This window comes from Chrysemys picta, chromosome 3 (assembly GCF_011386835.1).
Source record: "Chrysemys picta bellii isolate R12L10 chromosome 3, ASM1138683v2, whole genome shotgun sequence".
NCBI lineage: Eukaryota > Metazoa > Chordata > Testudines > Emydidae > Chrysemys > Chrysemys picta.
In genome coordinates, this window is record NC_088793.1 from 164,371,392 (window position 1) to 164,398,259 (window position 26,868).

At 41.2% G+C, this 26,868-nt stretch overlaps 1 protein-coding gene across 2 annotated transcripts in view; it reads right to left on the reverse strand.

Moving 5' to 3' along the window:
• Window positions 1–26,610, reverse strand: part of KCTD3 (potassium channel tetramerization domain containing 3) — a 57,673-nt gene extending 31,063 nt beyond the window's left edge. The window contains exons 1-7 of one of the 2 annotated variants that reach the window (XM_005288734.4): window positions 26,266–26,610; window positions 11,505–11,558; window positions 9,027–9,072; window positions 4,625–4,698; window positions 3,026–3,084; window positions 2,710–2,790; window positions 151–291 (exon numbers count right to left, since the gene is read on the reverse strand). In XM_005288734.4, the coding sequence (XP_005288791.2) occupies window positions 151–291; window positions 2,710–2,790; window positions 3,026–3,084; window positions 4,625–4,698; window positions 9,027–9,072; window positions 11,505–11,558; window positions 26,266–26,339 (529 nt within the window). In that variant the 5' untranslated portion in view covers window positions 26,340–26,610. The remainder of the gene's footprint in view (window positions 1–150; window positions 292–2,709; window positions 2,791–3,025; window positions 3,085–4,624; window positions 4,699–9,026; window positions 9,073–11,504; window positions 11,559–26,265) is intronic. The other variant, XM_005288733.4, reaches the window with a different exon arrangement.
• Between the last annotated feature and the right edge of the window lie 258 nt (window positions 26,611–26,868).

Genomic DNA, 26,868 nt, shown 5'->3' on the forward strand with positions numbered 1-26,868 from the left:
AGTATTGCTGAATTTGTAGTTTATATTTAAAAAACAGAAAAATATACCATTAGAGTTTGAGAATAGACATATCATTAACCTCTTAATTTGGTATTTCCCACTGGAAATTCCACTGCCAACATGATAAAAGTACATGAAAACTTTCCTTACCTAGCCTGACTGTGCCTTCCCCAGTACCAGCAAGTGTAGGTTGGACACTACCTCCTCGACCCTCACCTTCAGAGTAGTTCTGACCTGTTCTAACGTCAATACATGGCCCAGCAGTAGTGTTTATTTTACGACAGGGAATGCCTACCGAAAAAAGGAAAGACATTTTATTGTACTTCATTTACCTTTTACTGTGCCAGGATCATTTCTAAAACAGTCAATATACAAAGCACAATTTAAAACATTTAAATTCTTACTACACTTATAAGTCATCTTTCAGAGTTAACAAAATTTGCTCTTGTATTTGATTTCCAAAACCAAATTTAGTTTAATTGCTGCAAAAATTAAACAAACAGATTGTTCTGTCAGGTTCATAAACCAATACCAGAAATCATAAAGCCATTTAAATTAGCCTAGCATGAAATCTAATAGCCAAGAATGAATTTAGGTTCACAACTAAAAGTCAAAGTACACAGGTCACAGAGGTACACAGAGACGATGCGATTACTGGGTCAGTAATCATCTATATGCTGAAACTCACCCAATGCAGTAACCATCCCTCTTCAGCAGATGTCAAATATAGTTTAACTGCTAGTGTAGACAGCACAAAACCTCTTTCTGTAACAGTGTGGAAAAGGGATTCTTCCTTTCTACACTAGTAATTAAATGTTTCTCAAATGCGGTCAGCATGGCCGCATACAGCCACTAGTGGATTTTTTTGCAGCCACATCAGCCTCCAAAACCTGGGCAGAGATTGGGACGGGGGCAAAGCACTGGCCCCTCCCTGCAGCACCCAGCTGTTGCTCCTGAATAGCTGTTACCAAGGAAAGCAAGATGCACTGCCTTGGCGTTTGCACTGGTGCTGCCAGCAGGGATCAGCGCCCTACACCACGCAGCCTCCTCGGAGGCTCAGAGTAGCACCTCTGGTGACATATGAGGCCGGTGTGCATGGCACTGGAGGTGGCTCTTGTCAATGGAGGGGGCTGCAGCGTTCAGTTGCTGCAGTGCTCCTGGGCAGCTCCCCCACTCCTGCCTGGCTGGGTCACAGGGAGCCTGGGACTCAGCAGGCAACTGGTGAGTTCCTGACCCACCTTCCCCAGGGCAGGCTCTCTCTGAAGGATCACAAGAGGCAGGGACAGAGAGACAGATTGGTGTTTCCCCAGCCTGGGGCTGCACTCGCTGTTTGAAGTTGCTGTAGCTACCGCAGCAGGTCAACCGCCCGAGGCTTCTGCAGGGCTTGGCAGCTGCCCAGCAAGGGTGAGGGGCTCCCACTCCGTGACATGCTCAAAGCACAAGAACAGGAGCAAAGTCCAGGTGTACTGAATGGGGAGCTCTATTTCCTACCACCTTCCTACTACATAAATAGATTACAATGATTTGGACATGTATGTGCATTTATTTGTTTTTCCTAAAGTTAATTAAGTATTTTAGGAAAAATTGTTAGAGTAGCCACCAGCAAGAGTCGGTGGCCACACTCCAAGACTGCCAAAAAAATCTGTTGTGAGAACCCCTTCTTTTTGGTATTGGCTTGTGATGGCCCTATGCTAGCAACTGCTGTCAGCAACAGGCTAATTTTCCAATTTGTAGTTAAGACTCAAGGCACCAGCTGTGCTGTTCAGACCATTGTCGTTGATCTTGAAACGAACCATTCATTTCTTAATACGGCACATTCATGTAATTTTTCAAAACAAGTAATAAAAATAATAATATATGGAGATATACCTATCTCATAGAACTGGCAGGGACCTTGAAAGGTCATTGAGTCCAGTCCCCTACCTTCACTAGCAGGACCAAGTACTGATTTTGCCCCAGATCCCTAAATGGCCCCCTCAAGGATTGAACTCACAACCCTGGGTTTAGCAGGCCAATGCTCAAACCACTGAGCTGACACAGCCTTTCCCCACTGCTGTAGCTTTTCCCTTCAGCGGGAAAAGCATGGGTGGCGAGTAACATAGGCCGTGGAAAGTTGTGCCTCCCCAAACAGCTGGCAGGCTTGGGCTGGTGCTCACAAGCCCCAGAGCTGAGGCCATGTTGGCACCGTCCGCCTAGCGCTGGGAGCGCGCTGGGGCTGGGGCCATGCCGCCTACCCGGCGTGCTGGGGCTGGGGCACACGGGGGTCCAGCGAGGGAGGGGGAGGCGGAAGGGTAGGGGTGAGGCCTCAGGCAGTTCACCTGCCACCCATGGGTAAAAGGCTTTGGCAGTGGGATGCTATACTGCTAAAAACAGCAGCGTAGAAAGGGGAGGCACTGCTAGAGTGTGTAGAGAGCTGTGTAGGGTATATACCCGAAGGTTCTGGCGTTTCTTTACTCCATATGCCTAAGCAGTGCCTCACCATCTACACTGCTGTTTTTACCCATGCTACAGGGGTTTATGTATGCAATAGGCTGCTCTAAGTGTAGACATAACCTTAAAATTAAACCCTTTATCATCAATAGTAGTTGTTCAGCTAGACTGCAAGTTAAAATGATGACTCCAAGCTGACAGATTACATAACTATCCAGTGTAAGGATCAATGGATTGGAAGTAGTATATGAAGTACACAGTGAAAAAATATAGAAGTACCTGGTGGAGGCAGGTAGCCATGAAAAAGGACACTGCCACATGATGAGCGTTCCAGCTCTTCACATAAGAGTAGTCTTCTTACTAAACAAGATACATATTAACATCAAAAGAACTTCAATAAAGTTTTATTTTCTCAAGCTTCATTTAAAGAGGTCGATGAGATTTTAAAATATCTACTTGAATATTGTCAACTTCAGCACACATAAGTTCAGCAGTCTTCTGGCTCATAATTGTCCCAAATCTTAGAATCATGAGTAGGTTATTATTATGGCAGTGCAACCATTAGGAACCACATAATTTTAATACAAACATTTACCTAAAGGAGTGATTCCATAAAATTCAGCTTCATGCCTGAGAACATTAATACTCACTCCCCTGGAAAAAAAAAACAAGAACAAAGGAAAGCAATGCCTTGAAATAACGTTTTTTCCCTTTGAAAAAAGAAGACTGATTTTTTTTTTTTAACTAGGTATTATATCTTGGGGGATCATACTAGAAGTGTGAGTTCACACAATAAATATCAGACCTGAACCTCCTGAAGCAGCTTATTTTAATAACTTAACACAACATTTCCACCCCAGAGCTGGACTCAGTCTTTAGCTGGAGATACAGTAATCTTTATGGGTACAGATCACTGCATTAAAGTTAAAAATACAGAAAAACCCACAACAAAAGATTTGATTGAGAAATGTATTGTACTGAAATGGTTTAAATATATGAAATTGTATTCAATAATAAATTCTGTCCATTCTGTCACCTGCATGAAACATGGAACTAAGGAAACAGGACCTGAGTCCACAGATTAGACTGTGCCGGTGAGGGACTTAGAAAGTACCAGTCAGATCCCACAGTCACAGAACATCTGATTGATCAGTGGAATTAGAAAACTCCTATCAAAAAAAAGAACAGGAGGACTTGTGGCACCTTAGAGACTAACAAATTTATTAGAGCATAAGCTTTCGTGGACTATAGCCCACTTCTTCGGATGCATATAGAATGGAACATATATTGAGGAGATATATATACACACATACAGAGAGCATAAACAGGTGGGAGTTGTCTTACCACCTCTGAGAGGCCAATTAATTAAGAGAAAAAAACTTTTGAAGTGATAATCAAGCTAGCCCAGCACAGACAGACAGTTAGATAACAAGTGTGAGAATACTTACAAGGGGAGATAGATTTCAATGTTTGTAATGGCCCAACCATTCCCAGTCCTTATTCAAACCGGAGTTGATTGTGTCTAGTTTGCATATCAATTCTAGCTCAGCAGTTTCTCGTTGGAGTCTGTTTTTGAAGTTTTTCTGTTGTAATATAGCCACCCGCAGGTCTGTCACTGAATGACCAGACAGGTCATTCAGTGACAGACCTGCGGGTGGCTATATTACAACAGAAAAACTTCAAAAACAGACTCCAACGAGAAACTGCTGAGCTAGAATTGATATGCAAACTAGACACAATCAACTCCGGTTTGAATAAGGACTGGGAATGGTTGGGCCATTACAAACATTGAAATCTATCTCCCCTTGTAAGTATTCTCACACTTGTTATCTAACTGTCTGTCTGTGCTGGGCTAGCTTGATTATCACTTCAAAAGTTTTTTTCTCTTAATTAATTGGCCTCTCAGAGGTGGTAAGACAACTCCCACCTGTTTATGCTCTCTGTATGTGTGTATATATATCTCCTCAATATATGTTCCATTCTATATGCATCCGAAGAAGTGGGCTATAGTCCACGAAAGCTTATGCTCTAATAAATTTGTTAGTCTCTAAGGTGCCACAAGTCCTCCTGTTCTTCTTTTTGCGGATACAGACTAACACGGCTGCTACTCTGAATCCTATCAAAAAGGATTTTAAAATTTCCACCCAGGTGAACTGTACTGAGAAGGATTTTTAGAAGAATTAGAACTTCTTACCGTAAGTCTAGCTCCTTTGTACGAAGAAAATTTAAAATGGGTGCAAATGCCGCTGGATCTCTATCAATAAATATCTACAAATAAAGATAGTTAATTTATTTTTTGCGCATTAAGAGAGTTTGCTTTTGAGTAACAACTATATTACCTAGATAATATCGCTTTTAGAAACATTCTTTTGAGGTGCCCATCAGTCTCATGTCCCATTATGGTATGCGGTATTTGACCATGTGAGGCACTCAGCTCATAAGATTTAGCCCAGAATGTTTAGATACAAACAAAATAAGAAGTTTCTGTCCTATCTTCTCTACATTGGGTGTGTCTATACAGCAATTAAAACCCCCCAGCGAGCCTCTTCCAGCAGACTGGGGCTCAGGCTGCAGGGCTTTTTAACTGCAGTGTAGAGTTCTGGGCTCAAGCTGCATCCTGAGGTCTGGGACCCTCCCACCTCGCAGGTCCTAGAGCGTGGGCTGCAGCCTGAGTCCAGACGTCTACCCTGCAATTAAAGAGCCCTGCAGCCTGAGCCAGCTGACATGGGCCAGCTGCAAGTGTCCAATTGCAGTGTAAACATATCCATAGAGTACACACTGCAGCCCTGACTCTTAAACACACACCGCAACCCTACTGCACACAGAGTTTTTCCCTGGAAAAGGAAGTCCACTAGGGACTTTGCTATTGATTTTATGTGGAAGGGACTCAGATAGTAAGGAGATGAACAGCAATATAAACCTCTAGAATAGATGGAAATTTTTCAAGTCTATCTCAAAAGATTCAAATTTTGCTTGACTCTTTGATGAACAAGCAAAATATAATTAATCATCGTCATCACAAATGCCATATTTTAAGGTCAAGAAAAGTTTGTGTGCTTGGGCTAGTATACTTAAAAAAAAAAAAAAGTGTAAGCCTCCCCCTCCATTATTGATATGACTGTGGTTCACAAGTTTGATTAAAGGAAAAAAGTTTATTTGTACATGGAGTAAGTATCACACATTATGCACTAAGAACAGGAGTACTTGTGGCACCTTAGAGACTAACAAATTTATTTGAGCATAAGCTGTCATGGGCTAACACCCACTTCATCGGATGCATGCAGTGGAAAATACAGTAGGAAGAGATAGATAGATAGATATATACACACACACACATACAGAGAACATGAAAGAATGGGTGTTACTGTACACATTATAATGAGAGTGATCAGTTAAGGTGAGCTATTACCAGCAGGAGAGAAAAAAAACTTTTTGGAAACTGCTGGAAATGGGCCATTTTGATTACCACTACAAAAAGTTTTTTCTCTCTCCTGCTGGTAATAGCTCACCTTAACTGATCACTCTCGTTATAGCGTGTATGGTAACACCCACTGTTTCATGTTTTCTCTCTCTCTCTCTCTCTCTGTGTATATATATCTTCCTACTGTATTTTCCACTGCATGCATCCGATGAAGTGGGTTTTAGCCCACAAAAGCTTATGCTCAAATAAAGTTGTTAGTCTCTAAGGTGCCACAAGTATTCCTGTTCTTTTTGCGGATACAGACTAACACGGCTGCTACTCTGAAACCTGACATTATGCACTGCAGATGCAAAAGACTGTTAAAGTTACTTTGCAATGTTCTTTGTTGATATTACATTTAGCAATACTTTTCAATGTCATGCGCAGGCTCAACTGTTAAAGAGACCAGATGGATAAGGTAATATCTTTTATTGGACCAACTTCTGTTGGTGAGACAAGCTTCCAAGCCATGATTTTTAGTGTCTAGCAGAATAATAAATTTAAGCTTCACGGCTCACTTGAAAATGTTGTGCAGGTTTCCTTTGAGGATGAATAATTATAGGTCAGATATAGATTGATCGCTTTGTGAAAAGCGTTCACCCACAGAGACACTGGATTTATGTTTTATTACAACAATCTGTAACCCACTAATCCCCTCTTTTTGTCCTATGACTGCAGAGGTGTTAACGGGCCACTCAACCGGGAATGGTCCCTTACAATATGTGCTAACTACTTATGCTAAATAATCTGTTACACCTTGCATTTTGCTGTGATGCTGGGAGTAACTTTCCCAGACCTGAAGAAGAGCTCTGTGTGTCTTGGCAGCTTGTCTCTCTCACCAACAGAAGTTGGTCCAATAAAAGATATTACCTCACCCACCTTGTTTCTCTAATCTCCTGGGACTGACATGGCTACAACCACACTGCACACAAGGCTGAATTTTGTAAATTAGGAATATCTTTTCTGATTATGGCTCCCTCAGTTTAAAAGTATTAGTTTTTAACAATGAGCAAAGCAATTAGCAAATTTAAACCATTTGCTTCTGGGTATGTAAAGGGAGAAGTAAAGAAACATTGGTGAAGCAATATGCACATTCCTTTATCATCCATATTAGAATGGAAACAAGGACCATGAAAAGAAAGTAAGCAAGAGGATCTCTTTCCTCCTGTTGTTTGCTGACTTTCATTCAAATGGTCACACCTGCAAAACTTTACTTCACCTACCTCGACATACCCTATTTCCCCTCAAATCTAAAAGCCTTACTTTCTTCCAAATCTAGGCTATCTTACAGGGCAGTTAATACTTCCAAAACTTGTGTTTCCCATACTGGAAACCTGAACAATTTAACTGGTAGTGTTTGAAGTAAAAAGATACCCATACCAAAAGCAAAAGCACAGAACTATGCTTGCTCTGGGCATTCATTATGAACCCATTCATTATGCATCCTGTTCTGAAAGTTCACTGTGAGGTTCCTTCATGATGTATGAAATATCCTATTCAGTTTATATGGGTAACATTTTCAAATGCACCTAAGTCATATAGGGTCAAAGGGACTTAGAAGTCTGTGCCCCATTGACTCCTAAATGACTTCAGCACTTCTGAAAATGTTACCATTAGCTTTTTAATTAAAATTGACTTTTCTGGGTCTTCTGGTGGTGGTCATCTGATGGAAAAATGACATTGGCATACAGGGGTGTGTGACATTATGAGTGTAATATAATATCTCATTGAAAGATGACAGAGCCAGAAAGAGTTAATTAACTCACAGACTGACCTGACCCATGGCTGAACTTTAGAGACTGGTTAGGAAGATATGTAAATGAACAGAGCTTTGAAATGCAGGCCTGCATTGTTAGAGATAGAAGGGAAGCTGTTTGCTTAGGTCTTGTGATGTAAGCAAACAAGTCTTGTCTATTGCTATAGCTTTAATTCAAAGATCAAAAAAAGGAGTATTAGTATTTAGGAAGACACTTGAGGGAAATTGTATTATTGTCTATATGTCTCTTTGAAGGTTGTGGTAACCTGTATCTGACCTGTTTAATGGATAAATTATCCTGTGCTAATTGCCATGTTGTTTGGAAGAAGGAAAGTTAAGCTTATTGTTTTCTCAGGCCAAAAGGCTGCAGGAAAGGTATAAAAACCCTGGGACATGATCCTTCTTCATCTCAGATCTGCTTTGGGTTTCAAGAGGGGGAACCTTAAGCCATAAGGATTGAGATCCCCAGTCACTGATTGGAGTCACCCAGAATATGGACATTGGACTATAACCTATGGACTATTTCTAAAAGGACTTTTGGCAACTACAAGCTCTTCTCTGTTATGTACCTGAATCTCAAGAATTGAATTCAAGTCTGTATATATATTGATCTTTTAACCAACACACTCTCTCTTTTCTTTTTTAATAAATTTTAGCTTAATTAATAAGAATTGGCTATAAGCGTGTATTTTGGGTCAGATCTAAGTTATCATTTGACCTGGGTCTGGGGCTTTGTCCTTTGGGATCAGGAGAACCTTTTCTTTTATATGATGAGATAAGATTTTCAGTAATCATCATCATATCTGACATGTGTGTCCTGATGGAGGCCTGAGGCTGGGCACTTTAAGGGAACTGCGTTGTTTGGACTTCTGAGTAACCAGTGAGGTATTACAGAAGCTGTTTTGTGCTGGCTTGGTAAATCTAAGTGTTGGAATATCCATCAGCTTCTGGGGTTTGCCTGCCCTGTTCTATTTGCAGTTCACCCTAATTGAGTGACCTCAGCTGACTCCCATGGGCAGCATCATCACAGGGGGTCAGATGTTAGTCTGCTGCATTTACTGTATCTATATAACTGATCTATGGATTAATAATACCCTATCATTTTAGAACTATTAGTATGAGCTTCAGTATAGAAGTTACTTCTGCTAAATAGTTCCAATTTGTAAATAGTGACAAAGAGTCCTGTGGCACCTTATAAACTAACAGAAGTATTGGAGTATAAGCTTTCTCACCCACGAAAGCTTATGCTCCAATACTTCTGTTAGTCTATAAGGTGCCACAGGACTCTGTTGCTTTTTACAGATCCAGACTAACACGGCTACCCCTCTGGAATTTGGAAATAAGTATTCATTCTTATAAATTATCAGTAGCATTACTCACAGCACCAGTTTCATCTTTAAGTGTTGAAATTCTTCCACTCAGTAAACTGAAAAGCATAAAATATTTGTTTGAGTTATTATGCAGTCTAGAAGGAGAGAGCATTAAACATGTGCAGAAATATTCTAACACTCCATTATACAAATAACCCAACTATATTTCCATGACTCAAAGTTAGAAATCCCCTAATCACTGAGCAAGCGTAAAGCTCCAAATCTTCCAGGCAATATGACTCCATGAATTCTTCATGATCTCTGGAAGGAAATTAATGAAAAACTCATCCAGACACCTTTTTGTTGGAGCTCTGATTTATACTCCAATGCTATTGTACTAGCGTAAAAATTAGCGATCTGCTGAGATCCTTTAGCATGGAAGATAGGGAGCTGCAGGGCAGGAAGGGGGTTGGTTCCCTGTGCTGCCTCCTCCTCCGTATGGCATAGAACAGGAGGACATCTCCCTGGAACTCCATTTACTTCACGGTTTCAGTGTAGCTGCCAGAGACATTGCTGCCCAGCAGCCTCATTCAGAAGGATTCTTCTTTTATCCTCTTCAAACATGAAAGGCAGAAAGCCATGGTGACGTGAAAATTCCACCATCGCTTATCTCCCTCTGTGAAGATACCAGCTGCCAGGGATAAGAACTTGGAGTTCTGACAGCCTGTTGCTAGGTGAAGGTATGGTGGATTAGCCACTGGGCTGACGGGGCCCATGCTCAGGGGCCCTGGCCAACCGGGGCTCTGGAAATAATCTGCCCTTGGGTGGCGGAAGCCAGGAGCCCCACCTGCCGGTCAGGAGGGAGAAGCCCCCATGCCCTGCCCCCTGACAGCAGCATCAGATGGGCAGGGTGGGGGATCCTCCCCCAGAAGCCCTGGCCTGACCCCATTCCCCAGCAGAAGCCTCAGGATGGGGAAAGTCCCCCATAGCAGACCCCATCCCCAACAGAAGCCAGTGCTCCCTACTCATCCCCCGGCAGAAGCCGCGGGGTGGCAGGGGAAGCCCCCACACCCAACCCCGCCCTCCAGCAGAAGCGCTGGGCACGTGGGGTGCAACAAGCCCCAGTGCCCCAACCCTGGTCCCCCACAGAAATACAGGGGAAGCCCCAGCACCCAGACCCCCCCCTGTGGCCCCATGGGACCTGGAGGAAACTCTCTCCCTCTGCACCTGGTGCAGGGGACAGAGTTTCTCCGGTCTTGGGGCCACGGGGGGCGGGGAAAGGAGGGCAGAAAGGAGCAAAAGACATTGGGAGGCTGCAGTGGGAGGCAGAATGGGTGGGACCCTGGGTGGAACAGAGGCGGGCCCCGGGGAAGAGGCAGAAAGGGGTTGGGCTGTGGACTGGGCCACAGGCAGAAGAGGCGGAACAGGGGTGGTCTGCAGGCAAAGGGGTGGGGAAGGGCCCCCCCCCCCCACTTGCTCTGGCCCAGGGCCCCAGGAAACCTTAATCTGCATTTGGGTGAAGGGTAGTCAAGGAAAGAAGGCGTAGCTGGAAGAAACCATGATTTTTCCTAAAAATAATGATGAAAAGCCCAGTATATTTGGGAGGGTTAGAAGTAAGTGACAAGCTTCTTTATTGTTCTGATTTGGAAGGCTACTTCCTGTAAAGAGCAGGAAATACTATTTTTTAAAAGATAACATATTGAAAATTCTCTCACATATGACGACAAAAGAATTTAAATATCTAACTTCTAATTCTCCCAAAGGAGTAGCATGGTATACAAATAATGTATGTCATGGAGAAGGTAAATTCGGAGCTCCTATTTATCCCTCTCATGATACAAGCAGAAGCAGACATTTAAAATGGAATTTGAAAGGCAACGCATTTTAAACCAACAGAAAAATTTTTAACAATGCATAATTAATATGTGGAACTTAATGCCACTAAATATCATTTTGAGGCCAAGGGCTTGCTAGGAGTCAAAACAGTGAGACATGAGACTATCCAGTTTCATTAGATAGGGATAAAATAATTTTTATAGAGGATAATAAACCCTCACATTCAATAAGTTAACCATTGACTCATTGGAGAAGGATGGAGACAGAAAAAATTGATCATATGGACAGTTTAGTCCTTCCTCCCCACTTGGCACTATTTTTTATATACTAAGAGTAGACCAAAAAAAAATGTTTTTTGAGGGGAAAAAATGTGTGTGTCAAATTCATAATGGGGAAACTCTTACAATTTTAATTACAGAAGCATACTGTGCAACAGCAGTGGAGAAGGTGGAGACTGGTGATCTAATGCAGGTCTGGCTCAGCTTCACCCACCCACTGACCCTCCCACCCACAGCATGAGTATCTCAGGAAGCTGAATGATCCCTTCACCATTCCGTCCTCCTCCTTTGCTCTGCCCCAACAGTGACAGCAGGAGGGAGTTCTGACTGTTATGTTTTTTTCTGTAATCAAACTCTCATAGTGGTAATGATATAAAATGCTTTTTAAATGCTTAGTAATTCTACTTAGTAAAATATATTAACATTTGAAATACCTGGAAAAAAAGGAGTCTGGAATCCACATTAGTGTTTGTCTTGAGGTGCTGAACCTGTAAGACCAAAAATTAAAAAACAGTCAAGCATTGCAACAGAGTATCAAGTTGAGTTTTGGTTTTTTCAAGACTGCTTAAAAGAAGCCTTAGGATATGTTACGCTGCAAAAAAAGACCCAGGGCAGCAAGTCTCAGAGCCCAGGTCCACTAGGCTCATGCTATGGGGCTAAAAACAGCTGTATAGATATTCGGGTTTAGGTTGGAGCCTGGGTTCTGAAACCCAGCAAGGGGAATGGATCTCAGCCTGAAAGCCCACACTGCAGTCAACCCAGGCTCCAAGACTCACTGCCGTGGGTTTTTTTTTTTTTTTTTTTTTTCCCCAGTACAGACATATCCTTAGAGGTCAGAGAGTGGTTCGGAAAGCTGATTCTAGAGTGAATTCCTTACTATGTGTAAAAATCTCAGAGAAAAGATGTGAAGAAACTGTATTATTTTTACCTCTCATTTGTATTACAGCATCCAGAGGCCCCAAATCAGGGCCCCAATCATTGTGCTAGACCCTATACAAAAACACTCAGTGAGACAATTCCTGCCCCAAATACCTTACAATCCAGGGTCCTGCCCCTGCAAACATTCATGCCACTTGAGTAACTTTATACAAAGGACTAGATCAATAGTGCTAGTGTTTGCAAGATTAAGTCCTAAATTAAGACAAGATGCAAGAAACTTAGGGAGAACGTCAGTAATAATGACAAAGTAGTAGGTAAAAAATATTTTAGAGTGTGCTTATAAGTTAGGGCCCTACCAAATTCACAGCTATGAAAAATGCATCACGGTGAAATATGGTCTCCCCCATGAAATCTGGTCTTTTGTGTGCTTTTACCCTATAAACGGATTTCGCGGGGGAGACCAGCGTTTCTCAAATTGGGGGTCCTGACCCAAAAGGGAGTTGCGGGGGGGGGGGTCACAAGGTTATTTTAGGGGGGGTGCGATATTGCCACCCTTACTTCTGCGCTGCCTTCAGAGCTGGGTGCCAGACCTAGGCAGCCAGTGAGTGGCGGCTGTTGGCCAGGCACCCAGCCCTGAAGACTGCCCCACCAGCAGCAGTGAAGTAAGGGTGGCAATACCATACCATGCCATCCGTACTTCTGCGCTGGTACTGGTGGTGGCTCTGCCTTCAGAGCTGGGCTCTCAGCCAGCAGCCACCGCTCTCCAGCTGCCCAGCTCTGAAGGCAGCGCTGCTGCCCGCAGCAGTGCAGAAGTAAGGGTAGCAGTACCGCAACCCCCTCCCACACACACACAACTCCTTTTTGGGTCTGGACCTCTACAATTACAACAAAGTGAAATTTCAGATTTAAATAGCTGAAATCATGAAATTTATGATTTTTAAAATCCTATGACCGTGAAATTGACCAAAATGGACTGTGAATTTGGTAGGGCCCTAGTTATAATACCTGTAGTTATCTGCAATTGCTATTTATGCCCAATTGTCTACCAGTGAAATCTCTCTGCTAGAATTAAAGTTGGGACCAGCTTTCTGTTTAAAGTTCAACTGTTCTATGTGCTCTAAAATCAGGACAGTCAATCAGATCGCATTGAAATTTGGTGTGCCTCATAGGGAGGAGGTAAAGTCAGTGAGCCACAATTGGGGTATTTGACCATGGGATTCCTGAGATACAGTCTCCAGAGGGATGGGGGGGGGGGGCAACAGCCTCCAGAAAAACATTTTTTTTTATAAAGTTAACATATTCTGGCAATTTTTTTTTTTTTTTTGCTCATAGACAGAGATAAAATCAGGGCTCAGATCATCAGGCTAGGGTCTAAAACGCTTAAGTGTTACCCTCAACAGAGTGTATGGCACCCACCATGCTTTGGGGGAAATCAAATTAAAACATTATTTGAAAGAGTCTGCTTTTTTCCCGTTACACCTATAAAGGCTTACGTGCATACTCGCACCTCTAACGGATTATACTGAGCATGTGCAGGAATATTGCTCCAATCTGCCTCTGTGAAAGGGGGATTTTAATTTTTGTGAAACAATGTGAGTACCGCAGAATATTCAGAAGGCTATTTTTAAAAAAAGAAACAAAAAGATACACAAGCAAATGCTCTCTGGGAGGAAAAATTGAGGTGGAAGATAAGGTGGGAATAGAGGGTGAGGTATTGGGACACCAGGTGAAAGAGAGGAGGGTGGTGACTAGGGGGAATGGGAAGGTAGGGATGAGAGAGTGACAGAGGGCCTGGGGGGAATAGGGACAGGGCAAGGGCACCTGTAAACCCACACTGCCTTCCCATGCATGTTCTACAATCTGGGGGCCCTCAACCCATCTATTGGAGTGTGAACACCCCCCTTCCCTGCCCCCCTCATGTAAGCCAGGTTCTGGAGGGGGCTTGCCTTTCTGGGGTGGGGATGGGGGGTCTGAGCCCCTTTCTCTACCCCCTCCCCATTTGAACCAGACATCCTCAGACCATGTACCAGGAATATACTGCTGAGACTGGGTATGACACATATCAGAAACTCTCCAGCACTGGGGAGGGGGAAGTGGAACACCCACTCACATGAATGAAGCAGTTCACACCTCTCAGAGATGTTGTTTAAGGCTGTATCTATGGGCCAGACCCGTTGCTGATGGATGTGTAGACCCCATCCCTTCTATTCTCCCTCTAATTTCATACAAGAGTGCCAGCTCTTCTCTAGCTAAGGCCATGTCTACACTAGTAAACTTACAGCAGCACAGCTGTAACAATGCAGCTGCACCGCTGCAAGATCGCTCGTGTAGCCACTCTATGCCGACGGAAGAGAGCTCTCCCATTGACATAATAAAACCACCTCCAGGAGTGGCAGTAGCTATGTCGGCAGGAGAAGCTCTCCCACTGCCATAGCGCTATGCACACAAGCACTTATGCTTGCAAAACTTATGTTGTTCAGGAGTGTGGTTTTTTCACACCCCTGAGCGACATACATTTTGCAGACATAAGTGGTAGTGGTTGACATGGTCTAAGTTGAAAAACCTTCCTGTTAAAATGACTCCTCTGAGGTCTTGTCTACAGGACACACATTGTTGACAAAAGTCAGCTTTCATCAATAAAACAGTGGATGTGTAAACACTAAAATGCTCCTCCCACTGATTTAACTCCCTGGCTATGCTGACATAATAAAATCACCTCAAAGAGAGGCAAAGAACTTTTTGCGACATAGTTAGAGCAACAATGTAATTAAAGAGGCTTATGATCGTCGACATAACTTAAGTTGACTTAACTCTTTAGTGTAGATATGACCTTAGTACTCTGTGTGCTTACACAGATTGACTTGCAATTTGTTATGCTTTGTAGGAGCGTAGGGTAGGATTAATTATCCAAATGTGGGATTATTTGGGCAACGGGTTCCTAAAATGCAGCTCCCACTAAAAAAAAAAAACAAACAAAAAAACACAACAACACTGGTTCACCTAAAGCATGCAATTCCAATAATCTCCTCTAAATGGTTCCAGAATTGAGGAATCTTTGAAGACAACTTCATTAAATGGAGCTACTGTAGACGGGAAGGGGCTGAAGAGAGGAAATTTGAGGGTAAAGTTCCAAAATACTTTATACAATAAATGGATACATTTCATGATGTCTCTAAAGAACAAGTATTTTATGAATTCATCCTTTTTCTGGCTCTGCTTCATATTTTCAGTGCCTACATTTCCTATTTATTGAAGGAAAATATTACTTTCTACCACTGCAAAAAGTAGAAGCACAAGGATCATATAAAAAACTCCTCTGTACTATATACAGTGAAGACTATGTGTAGCCATTCAGTGGTTCAATGCAAGCATGACAATGCCAAATCTGAACAAAGAAATCTAGTGTTGGCACTGAACATGAACAACATGCAAAACAAGAATTTCTTTTTCCTGCCAGAAAAAAAATGAACCAAAGCCTTTTGTTACTTAAGCTACTGCGAGTTTAAGGAGATTTTCTGTAACTTTTCAGCTGTTGGTTTTGTAAAGTTTCCTTTATCATCAGGAATATACTGTAATTCAATTTTTCCCCCTTAAATAAAATATCCACATACCATAATTAGGTATACATATAAAATTCAGAATAAGAGAAACAATTTTTCCTAATTTACCATAGCCAAAGAAAACAGTGCTTTATACTACAATACAGTAAATACAGTCATTTGTCAATCTTCAAACCTTTGAAAATTCTTTAAATATATGCTTTAAACATCCAAAATTTCAGTTATTTAAAGCTTCTCCAACTGTCCAAACTATATACTTAGAACAATTAGGTAAACATCATTTTTATTTATAGCACTCTCTCAAAATAGGAGTAACTCAATTTTGAAATGATACAAAACATTACCTTAGCTATGCCCTGTGAACTTTTTTCAAAGCCAAGAGCTTATGACCAACATTCACCAGCTACATGTCAATGTCTTATAAACATCGCATACAGAAAAAAGAACATCCGAAGAGGTGGGCCGTAGTCCACGAAAGCTTATACTCTAATAAATTTGTTAGTCTCTAAGGTGCCACAGGTACTCCTGTTCTTTTTGCGGATACAGACTAACACGGTTGCTACTCTGAAATCTAATACAGAGAAGCCTAAATACCAATGACTTTCAATGAGACTTCAGATCCTAAATCAGTAAAGGCATGCTTTGCTCAGCATTGCAATGCCTAAGTACCTTCAAGAATTTGGGCCCTAAGCAATAATGGCTTAATTTTCAAAGGTGCTGAGCACTGATTTCACTAGGATATATATGTGCTCAGAAATCCTGAAAAATCAAGCCATTTATGAAGGAGACCAACTTTAAACACCCACGAGTAAAAAAGGTGTTAGAAGAATAAATCAGAAAACTAAAAACTGCAAGAAAACAAAAAACCCGCTGGCTAATTCTCCATGAGTAAATCCAAGTGAGAAAATCATGCAAGACCGACAATAGCACTTTGAAACAGTAGATCATTATTAGAAAGTGGGGATACAGTCCTTATTTCACGATAGCACAATTTACTACATAGGTTGGGAAAAGAGTGTCCGGGTATAGTGTTTAGATTATCCACAAATGCAAAGTTTGTTTTTAAAGTCATATGATACATAGAGTACATAATCAGCAATAACCCACATTTAGGTGAACAGATTTAACAATAGTTTAGATATTAGAATCTGAATACTCGGGTACATCGCTCATAAAAATTTGTAGAGAGATTTGGTTGTGGAAAGCAAAAATATATCAATGAGTGAAGATTGTCCCTCAGTAACTGAGAAGTAGGATAGGTTGTCCATTTAGGGGGGAAAAAAGTCCATCAGGAAAGTTATTTGAGTTATTTTCCGGACTGCACTTCTCATCGGCACTCCAGCTCATCCCTCCTAGTATTGCCGATGTCCAGTGATGTGTTCTATGTAGATGTCCCTCAACCACCTGACGGCATCTGACACCATGAGTTGCCGCATCAGCCGAGCGTAGCGTTGACTGACTCACATTCTCTTGGCACTCACTCGTTACCGGGGTCCCATGCAACGATGAGCGCGCAAGTTTGGACTTCGGAGCCCCTAGCTCTCAGGGTGTCGGCCAGAGAGGCGTATTTCTCCAGCTTTCATGCTCAGGCATTGTGGAAGGCCGGGGTCCTGTTTTCAAAAGACACTGTGATGTCCACCATGATGATGACAATGTCTGGTCGCAGTTGGCTGTCGGTTCCAGTATTACTTACTTAACTGTCCTAAAAACTAGTATTCACTGTTATTAGAGTTTAATATGAGCATTAAAATTACTAAGAATTAATACAGATAATACACTTTAATGCACATGCAGAGCAAGAAATGTAAAAATAAAATCTAGACCTCGTTTCTGGTACTGAGAAGTAGCAATTTGTAGCAAAGATTATACATGCAATAATTTATATATCCAGTAACATAGAGCTAAGTGAGCAGCCATACCAGATATCTACCCACATCAGATGTGGAAGTTGGGCAGACCAAAAACTGAGTGCACTTTCAAAAAGTGTTATCTGCATCACTGCTATACTTCTTGAAGAATTACTGTATTTATAAAAAGCAACAGAGGGTCCTGTGGCACCTTTGAGACTAACAGAAGTATTGGGAGCATAAGCTTTCGTGGGTAAGAACCTCACTTCTTCAGATGCAAGTTCTTACCCACAAAAGCTTATGCTCCCAATACTTCTGTTAGTCTCAAAGGTGCCACAGGACCCTCTGTTGCTTTTTACAGATTCAGACTAACACGGCTACCCCTCTGTATTTATAAAATGACTTTTTAATTTTATTGTGATTAAAGAAAATACAGAAAAATAAATGAGAACTGGAGATAACAGATATTCAAGCTATATTTCTTTTATGTATCAGTTATAAAACCATTGATTCAATCTATTGCCCTTGTGCAGCATAAATTATCCTATCAGAAAGGGTGGAGGAGGAAATAATAGTTGCAGGTCTACAGGGTATGTTACAAGGCCTTGGTCAATAAGGTTTTGACATGCACAAAAATATTAACAGAATGGAAGAGGGCACTTGAACTCATGGTCTGCTTACTCCCCAGTCTAGAGCACCTTACTGTAGGCCAGTGGTTCTCAAACTTTTGTACTGGTGACCCCTTTCACATAGCAAGCCTCTGAGTATGACCCCCCTTATAAATTAAAAACACTTTTTATATATTTAACACCATTATAAATGCTGGATGTAAAGCGGGGTTTGGGGTAGAGGCTGACAGCTCGCGACTCCCTCCCCCCATGTAATAACTTCGCGACCCCCTGAGGGGTCCCGACCCCCAGTTTGAGAACCCCTGCTGTAGGCTACAGGGTATTTGTTGGGGGAAGGCTCACTCTCCTTTTCTGAGACTGCACACAATGCTGGCATTCCAGCACTCCACAACCAGAAAGGAAGTCTAATAACTTAATTAATAAGAACAGGAGTACTTGTGGCACCAGTACTCCTGTTCTTTTTGCGGATACAGACTAACACGGCTGCTACTCTGAAACCTGTCATTAATTAATAAGCTACGGCTCTATATGCCAGACATCTCGGGCAAGTCTACAGCACACATTTATATTGGCACAGCTGCACTGCTATAACATGTCTGGTGAAGATGCTCTAAGTCGATAGGAGAGATTTCTTCCGTCACTTAATAACGCCACCTCCGTGAGAGGCAGTAACTATGTCAGTGTGGGAAGCTCTCCCACCAACATAGTGCTGTCTCTACAAGGGGGGGGGTTAAGGTCAATATAACTACGTCACCCAGGTGTGTGGATTTTTCACACCCCTGAGTGACGTAGTTATACCAAAGTAAGTATGTAGTGTACTTCAAGCCTGAATTTCAACAAGGGTATGAGAGTGATTTAAGTCTTGTATGGATGACCATAGAATTTTTCCTATCTCTGAGCAAAACAGCATTCTTAGAACAAGAGGTAAAATCCACTCGGCATCCTATGCTCTTGATACAAAAATTCATCTGCTCCATCTTATTGTCCAGATCATCCATTGTTGCCTCAAATTGGGTGATTATCATGTTGTTTGACAGTTCCTTGAAAATATCATTATCTCACAGGCCTGTCTTTTTCTTTGAACTTGTTCAGTATGATAGGAGATTTCTCGATAAAAGCCGGAACCCGCTTCAAGAAAGAATCAATGTGCAAAATCCTAGGTGTTTTATTCCTTAGCATCTTCAATCCCAACAGAAAGCGATTACACACAAAAGGATATAATGTAAGCCAAACCAGAACATATCCACTCAGTTAATCAAAGCAGGCTACACCTTTCAATTTGTATTTTCATTAAAAAGGAAAAGTATGTGACCCACACAGCTAGAATTAGCTAAAGAAAATAACAAAATAAACTAATGTCCACACTAAAACTGCATGGCCATTCTGCAAAAAGTGTTCTGTGGACAATTTTAAGCTCAATGCTTTATACATCCAATAAGAACATGAAACAACTACTATTGCTTAAGCCAATTGTTTTCACCAAGCTTTAAGAAATATTACTTATAAACATTAGAAATCAAACAATCATCCCTATTTACAAATGTTCACCTCACAATATCTCTGAGTGAAAAGTAATATAAAGATTTACAGATGTTAGTTTGAGACTCAGACAGAATATTGACTAGTTTGTGCTACATGTAACAACTGATATAGGTAAGAAACAATCTGATATAAAGCTATCCAAAGATACTACGATAACAATGATGTAATTTTACAAAGATTATAGTATTATCAACCTTGTATCAAATTTCTACCTACAAAAATCTGATATGAGCAATATATATTAAAGAACAACTACTGAAAGTTGCCTTTTAGAGTTCATTTCCACCTCTGATCAACCATGAACATCACATTTGAATATAAAAATACAAATTTAAAATATCAGACTATTACATTATAAAAACAGGAATAAACCATATTTAAAATACGAAAGGGTTATAATCAAAATTATGCTATCAACATAAAGCGTCAAAATTACATTTTATCTCTTGTTCCTTAAATAGTTCAGCATATTTTGACATTTCAATTTTAAAAGTTTATCACTGAGCATTTTAGTGCAACTCCAAAAATAATATTTCCTTTGCAATAGTAAATTCCACAGGTTACAACCAAAAATAAATCTCACTTACTAATAACATTAATACTATTTTCTACAGCTAGTAACGTAACACTACTCAAGATGGCAGATGAGTCACAGTAATACATTTGTCTACATCATTCTGCAATACTCACAGAAACAAAGGAGAACAATTAAAAATTCAGGGTACAGATTTAAGTGGTCTGACATTTTACTAGGCACACATTTCAGACTTTTTTCCTCTCCTGTTTAGCTCGACTGCTCTTGCATCACTGCATGGAAATGTTTCAATCTGAATTATTTTTTGTTTTACTTTATAATGAAAACTTTCTGTTATTAATTATTATTATTATTAAAACATAGGTGATTTGGTGGTTAAACAGATAACTTTTTAGAAAAAATTGTTTATGAATGTTTCATTATTACACTTAAAAAGATGTAAAATAAACTATCAGGATGGAGATATAATATGCAAAATATCAGACTGTTCTTGATGCTTTCATATTAGAACATCACAATTTGGCCTAATGCATTTCATTCAAGCTGTTTATTTGTACAGATGCATCAAGAATTTACATCTGATGGGATACAAAATTAAATACAAGCCACTGTTTTAAATTTGATTTAACCAGTGAAGTAGTTTGCAATATTTGGTGGAAGATTTTCAGTGTTAAGCAGTAAGAAGCAGAAATCAATTCTGCTCATTAATAGCCTCTAGATTCTTCTTCCCATACAAAAAACAGGTGTAAAGAAATTAACAATAATTACTTACAAACATGAGGGAATGCAAGTGAAGGTTGTATTTTTCCCTACATTTCTGTGACTAAATGTGAAGTTAGCCATTTTCACGAGTAACACCTTGTAAAATTATCTTTCCAAAAGTTTTACAGTCTGATATTCAGGGCCATTTTCAGCCATAAAGCTAGAGAATGCACTCCAGTGACTTCAGAAGACTTGTGACAGGATTGAATTTGGCCCTTATATTGTAAAATAAGTTTTTGAATCAAATCACTTCTTTGCACAACATATGCAAGCATACTGATGATAAGCTATATTAAAGAAAAATATTAAAGTGTAACTAATAAGTATCTTGTAATTTAGGAAGGCTATTATTATAAATGGTAAACTTTTCAGTCTATAAGCAATGCTAATCGAATGTTTACCAATATACAATTTTCTGGGGGGTGGAATCTTTAATGTATTTCCTGAGATACACACTAGTATGTCAAAGTCTTTCCTTATTTTTTGTGTGAGCTTGTTCAAGCTATTTATTATATCTGAAATAATATACAGTGCAACATTCAAACAGAAACCTAATGATATGAATGTCCCAGTGCTGTATTCACCCTCAAGGAAGAGTGTTTCATGAAGTTTCCCTATCCTGGCCTACCACCTCATTGTTATCTTGTCTCTTTTACCCTGCACATATTGCATCTATAGTGCTATACAAAAAACTCAATCTTTCCAATCTTCTTTAGAAAACAGCCCATAACTCACTCAGGAGCCCTTCCTCCTTCCAAAGAGACCTGACACACACACTCTTCTTCAGATATTATTCATATTTCCATGCCTCTTTTAAAAAAAAAGAATGCTGCACTGTACTAAATAAGGTGGATTCCCAAACAAATGCAAAATTAAATGTTGGAAAGAAGAAAGGGAAAAATTCCTCCAGAGTTACTTACACTATATAAAAAGAACGAGGAGTCCTTGAGGCACCTTAGAGACTAACAAATTTATTTTGGGCATAAGCTTTCATGGGCTAAAACCCACTTCATCAGATGCATGCAGTGGAAAATACAGTAGGAAGATATATATACACAGAGAACATGAAAAAATGGGTGTTGCCATACCAAGTCTAACGAGACTAATTAATTAAGGTGGACTATTAGCAGCAGTAGGAAAAAAAAACTTTTCTAGTGATAATCAGGATGGCCCATTTCCAACAGTTGACAAGAAGATGTGAGTAACAATAGGGGAAAAATTAACATGGGGAAATAGTTTTTACTTTGTGTAATGACCCATCCACTCCCAGTCTTTATTCAAGCCTAATTGAATGGTGTCCACATTGCAAATTAGTTCCAATTCTGCAGTTTCTTGTTGGAGTCTGTTTTTGAAGTTTTTTTGTTGGAGAATTGCAACTTTTAGGTCTGTAATTGAATGACCAGGGAGGCTGAAGTGTTCTCCGACTGGTTTTTGAATGTTGTAATTCTTGATGTCTGATTTGTGTCCATTTATTCTTTTGTGAAGATACTGTCCAGTTTGGCCAATGTACATGGCAGAGGGGCATTGCTGGCACATATCACATTGGTAGATGTGCAGGTGACCGAGCCTCTGATGGTGTGGCTAATGTGATTAGGCCTATGATGGTGTCCCTTGAATATATATGTGGACAGAGTTGGCAATGGGCTTTGTTGCAAGGATAGGTTTCTGGGTTAGTGTTTTTGTTGAAACCATTAAATTAGGCTTGAATAAAGACTGGGAGTGGATGGGTCATTACACAAAGTAAAAACTATTTTCCCATGTTAATTTTCCCCCTACTGTTACCCACACCTTCTTGTCAACTGTTGGAAATGGGCTATCCGGATTATCACTACAAACATTTTTTTTCTCCTGCTGTAACAGCCCACCTTAATTGATTACTCTCATTATAGTTGGTATGGCAACACCCATTTTTCTCTTTGTATATACATCTTCCTACTGTATTTTCCACTGCATGCATCCGATGAAGTGGGTTTTAGCCCATGAAAGCTTATGCCCAAATAAATGTGTTAGTCTCTAAAGTGCCACAAGTACTCCTCGTTCTTTTTGCCGATACAGACTAACACAGCTACCACTCTGAAACCTTACACTATATAGACAAGCAACAGCTTGGCCAAGGCACATATACCTGAGTAAGATATGGACAAATTACTTTATTCTCCCCCAGGTCCATTCCCTCTTTCTGTGACTATGTCTACACTACAGTTTATGTCAGCATAATTTATGTCACTCAGGGGTGTAAATAAATCACTCCCGAGTGACATAAATTACACTGGCATAAGTGCCGGTGTGGACAGCGCTACGTTGGTGGGAGAGCAGCTACATTAGAGAGCTTACAGCGATGCAGATGCATTGGTGCTGTAAACTCTCTACTGTAACCATGCCCAGAGACTTATTCTGCACACAAAAAAAGCGAGGCTACTTTGTAAACAACAAAAATCACCATAACAAGTACATTCCTACCATGATATTTTAGAAGTTGCAGGAAAACTCCAAAACTGCAAGTATACTTATCTACTTGAAAAAAATAATTTATTTTCATTGCTTTAATCTTTCTACTATAATATTAGCACTTAATATAAGCATCACTCTTCTACTTTCCTATTTACAATCCATTATACTGTATATTCAACTAATACAGCACATAATTTTCAGAAATGTAAGGGAAAATGCACAATTTTGTAAGGTTTAAAAAAAAATTACAAACTCAATCTGTACCGGATTCTCAAATTGAGCACCCAAAATTTATATAAGGCATTATCCACATAGCTTTGGAAGGGCAGAAGCTACATTGACAAAGCAGCAACAAACTTACAGAAATACAATAAAATACAGAAAATAAAGGTGGGTATTTGGGGCACGAGAAACAATACAGTTAGAACCACTGAAGTTGTAAATTTAGCAATACCCACTTTTTCTAGAAACATGTAATTGCAAACCTGGACTACGACAAACTATGGAGACAAAGTAAAGTGAAGAACAGAGTGGTTTCTTTTGTAAACCAGGGAATCTGAAGAAATTCCTACTCTAAATCTGTTACCAAATTAGCAATTCAATATCTCTTAGTCTGAAGAAGCATGTTTCTCCCTCAACACGTCTCCTCCTTATACTTCTCTGATTTTCATAATCATTTGCTAAATATGTTTCAAAACATGATCTGCAGTTTTGGGACTTTTAAGTGACTTACTCCTAAAAACTATACAAATAGGTCACTGTAAAACTGCAGAATAGTGAAGGCTTCTCGAGGTAGGCACAGCCAACCCTTGTTTGGATTATATTTACACAACATAAATTTTAACGAATGTCGTAAATTGGCCCTGAGGACACTTTCAGATATCAGTTTTGCCTACTAATTTTAAGGTATCACCTACGGAGGAGTTTCAGTAAATCAGAGTTATAGTATAATCAGAGGCCTATGTATTCTGAGATTCTCCAACATTTGCTTCAGAGGGTAAGTTTGCTGTACAACCGTACTATAAAATATCAGCTTTAAGTTTTAGCAAGTATTGTTTCTAGACCACATGGCTGCAAAGATAACCTTGAAAACACAAAGTAAGTGGAAACTAACACAATGCTGTCTTTGTGAATCTGCAGACAGCTTGAAACTATTGCACCAAGAGGTCTGAATTATATTCATCTCAATAAAGTGTGTTCTTTATGTTTTCTAATGACAATATTGTCTATTTTGCTGCTTTTCATTTTAAAGCAAAAACAATCAGCTAACATATTAACCCCACAATCCCAAAGCTGCCCCAATTGTTCCCTAACAAATTTTCAAAACTTCCAGGTCTGTCCCTCCCACTCTGCGTGCACAATTTACAATGCAGTTATGCATTTTTAATACAGAATGCTTCCTCATACCAGACACTGAAAGTAGAAGAGCAGCAAAAAATAAGCCAAAATAGCAAAACAACAATGCAGGGTAACTATACTAACATTAATTTATTTTCATAAAAACCTCCATTTTAATGCATCTGAGGCTGACACAGATGTTCCAGACTTTCTACTAGATTGCTAGAGAATCCAAGGCCTTGTAGTTACAAAGGCTTGGAAGGATCAGATTTTTAATCAGAAAATGTTGATTTCACCATACACACAAACCAATAAAAATATTTCCATTTAACCAAAATGTACAGATAGGCAAAATAAGAAAAATGCTGCTGGAGAACTTATTATGAGATTAATTTAAGGATATTTGCTTTGTATATTTTGCATGTGATACTGACAATTTGTGCTTCAACAGTTACAAATCTAACTTTTTCAATCTCGACACCTACTGTCATTAAAATGCTATTGTCTGACACTACCCCCTAATTTCCTGCAACTATAAAAATTTAAATAAATAAAAACTGGAAAAACACTTAATGCCCATATTTTGCACAACAGCAAACACTTAAATTGATAGAAATAAAAAATGCTTAAAATAATAGATATCTGTCAAAATTATAACAAATATCAATTTCATTCTCCAACACTCAATTTTACGGCACCCTGACCAGAATATTCCACCCTCTTTAATATGTTTTATCCCAAAAGATCCAAATGCCATTCACAGACATAAATGTGATAGATAAATTACTGTAACCATTTTAAAATACCTAATAGCAGTGTACATTCCTTGGGACTGAGAGAGAGCATAGGGTTACAACATCTGCTTTCCCCCTGGATAGTTCTGATTTTGACTCCTTTGCAACATGTTAGATGGGCCCAAATGTTCTCTCTCACCCAGGCAGCTCTACCACAAACACAACCTAGGCAAAGCTACCTGCAACATGGCAAAACTTGGGCACATCCCCACAACGAGGCCCCTTTGCAATGTGATGCCAAATATCAAGACCAAAATGCAAGGACAACTGGGCTGAGCCTGGGCTCAGCAGCTTCGGGACAAGTCCTATCAGCAGGAAGCCAGGGCAAGACTGGGACACAGGCAGATCAGACCACGGAATAATACAACAAGTCCCAGGTGGACCAGGTCACGATGACATAACTAAACAGATCCTGTCCCTGGGACACCTGAGGGAGATGCATGATCTGCCTAGCCCTGCACCCCAGATAATTCCTCTGCCCCACACCCAACTCGCACAACCTTCCCCCAAACTTTGGTGCCCAGCTCCCCATCACCGGATCTTCCCTCTCCCTTATGCCCCCACCGACCCTACACCAATTCACACTGCCCTCCCCCAGACCCCACTGCCCATTGCTGCCCCCCCCCTCCAGCTCTCACTGCCCTCCCCCAGACCCCACTGCTGGAGCTCCCCCCTCCAGCTCTCACTGCCCTCCCCCAGACCCCGCTGCCCATTGCTGGGGCTCTCCCCCGCCACTCCACACTACTCTCCCCTAGACCCCTCTTCCCAGTCCCAGGATCCGCCCCGCCCCCATGCCAGCTCGGACCCCTCACTCCCCCATGGGATCCCATCCCCGCAGCGCGCCCCGACCCCGCTCACCTGGTGCCCCCTACATTCAGCTGGATGATCTCCCCGCTTCCCGCGCCGGCGAAGCCCCCACCGTTCCCCGCCATCTTCCCCGCCGCCGCCGCCGCCTGCAGCTCCGGGCAGCGCCTGCCGCCACCTTCCACCGCAGCCGGAGCCCACGGAACCAGCTGGAGGCGGGAGCTGGGGGAACGTGCAGCGGGGCTGCCCCGGGCGTGGGCCAGCGCGGGAGGACCCGGGTCCCGAGAAGCTGCGGCCCCGCGGGCTCAGGCCAGCAAAGGCCGCGCCGCCTCCCCACTCCCTGGCCGGAGCTGGGCGGAAAGTGCCATGGCAACGCGCAGCACCTGGAGGAGGGGGCTCGGCAGGGGACAAAATACTCCGAGTTCTTCGCGAAACGAGCACGGGAGGGAGGGAGAGCTGTGGGAACGCTATGGGTGGGAGGGTTCGAAAGCCTCCATACACACACACACACCACTCCTTCAGTAGTACAGTACACACACATCTCAGTGGGGAATACACACGCGGTAGTTCCCCAAAATAGGGGACTATCCCATTCCCCACACGCCCAAACTGAGGAATCCTCCCTCTCCTCCTCTCTCGCCAAATAGGGAAAACTCC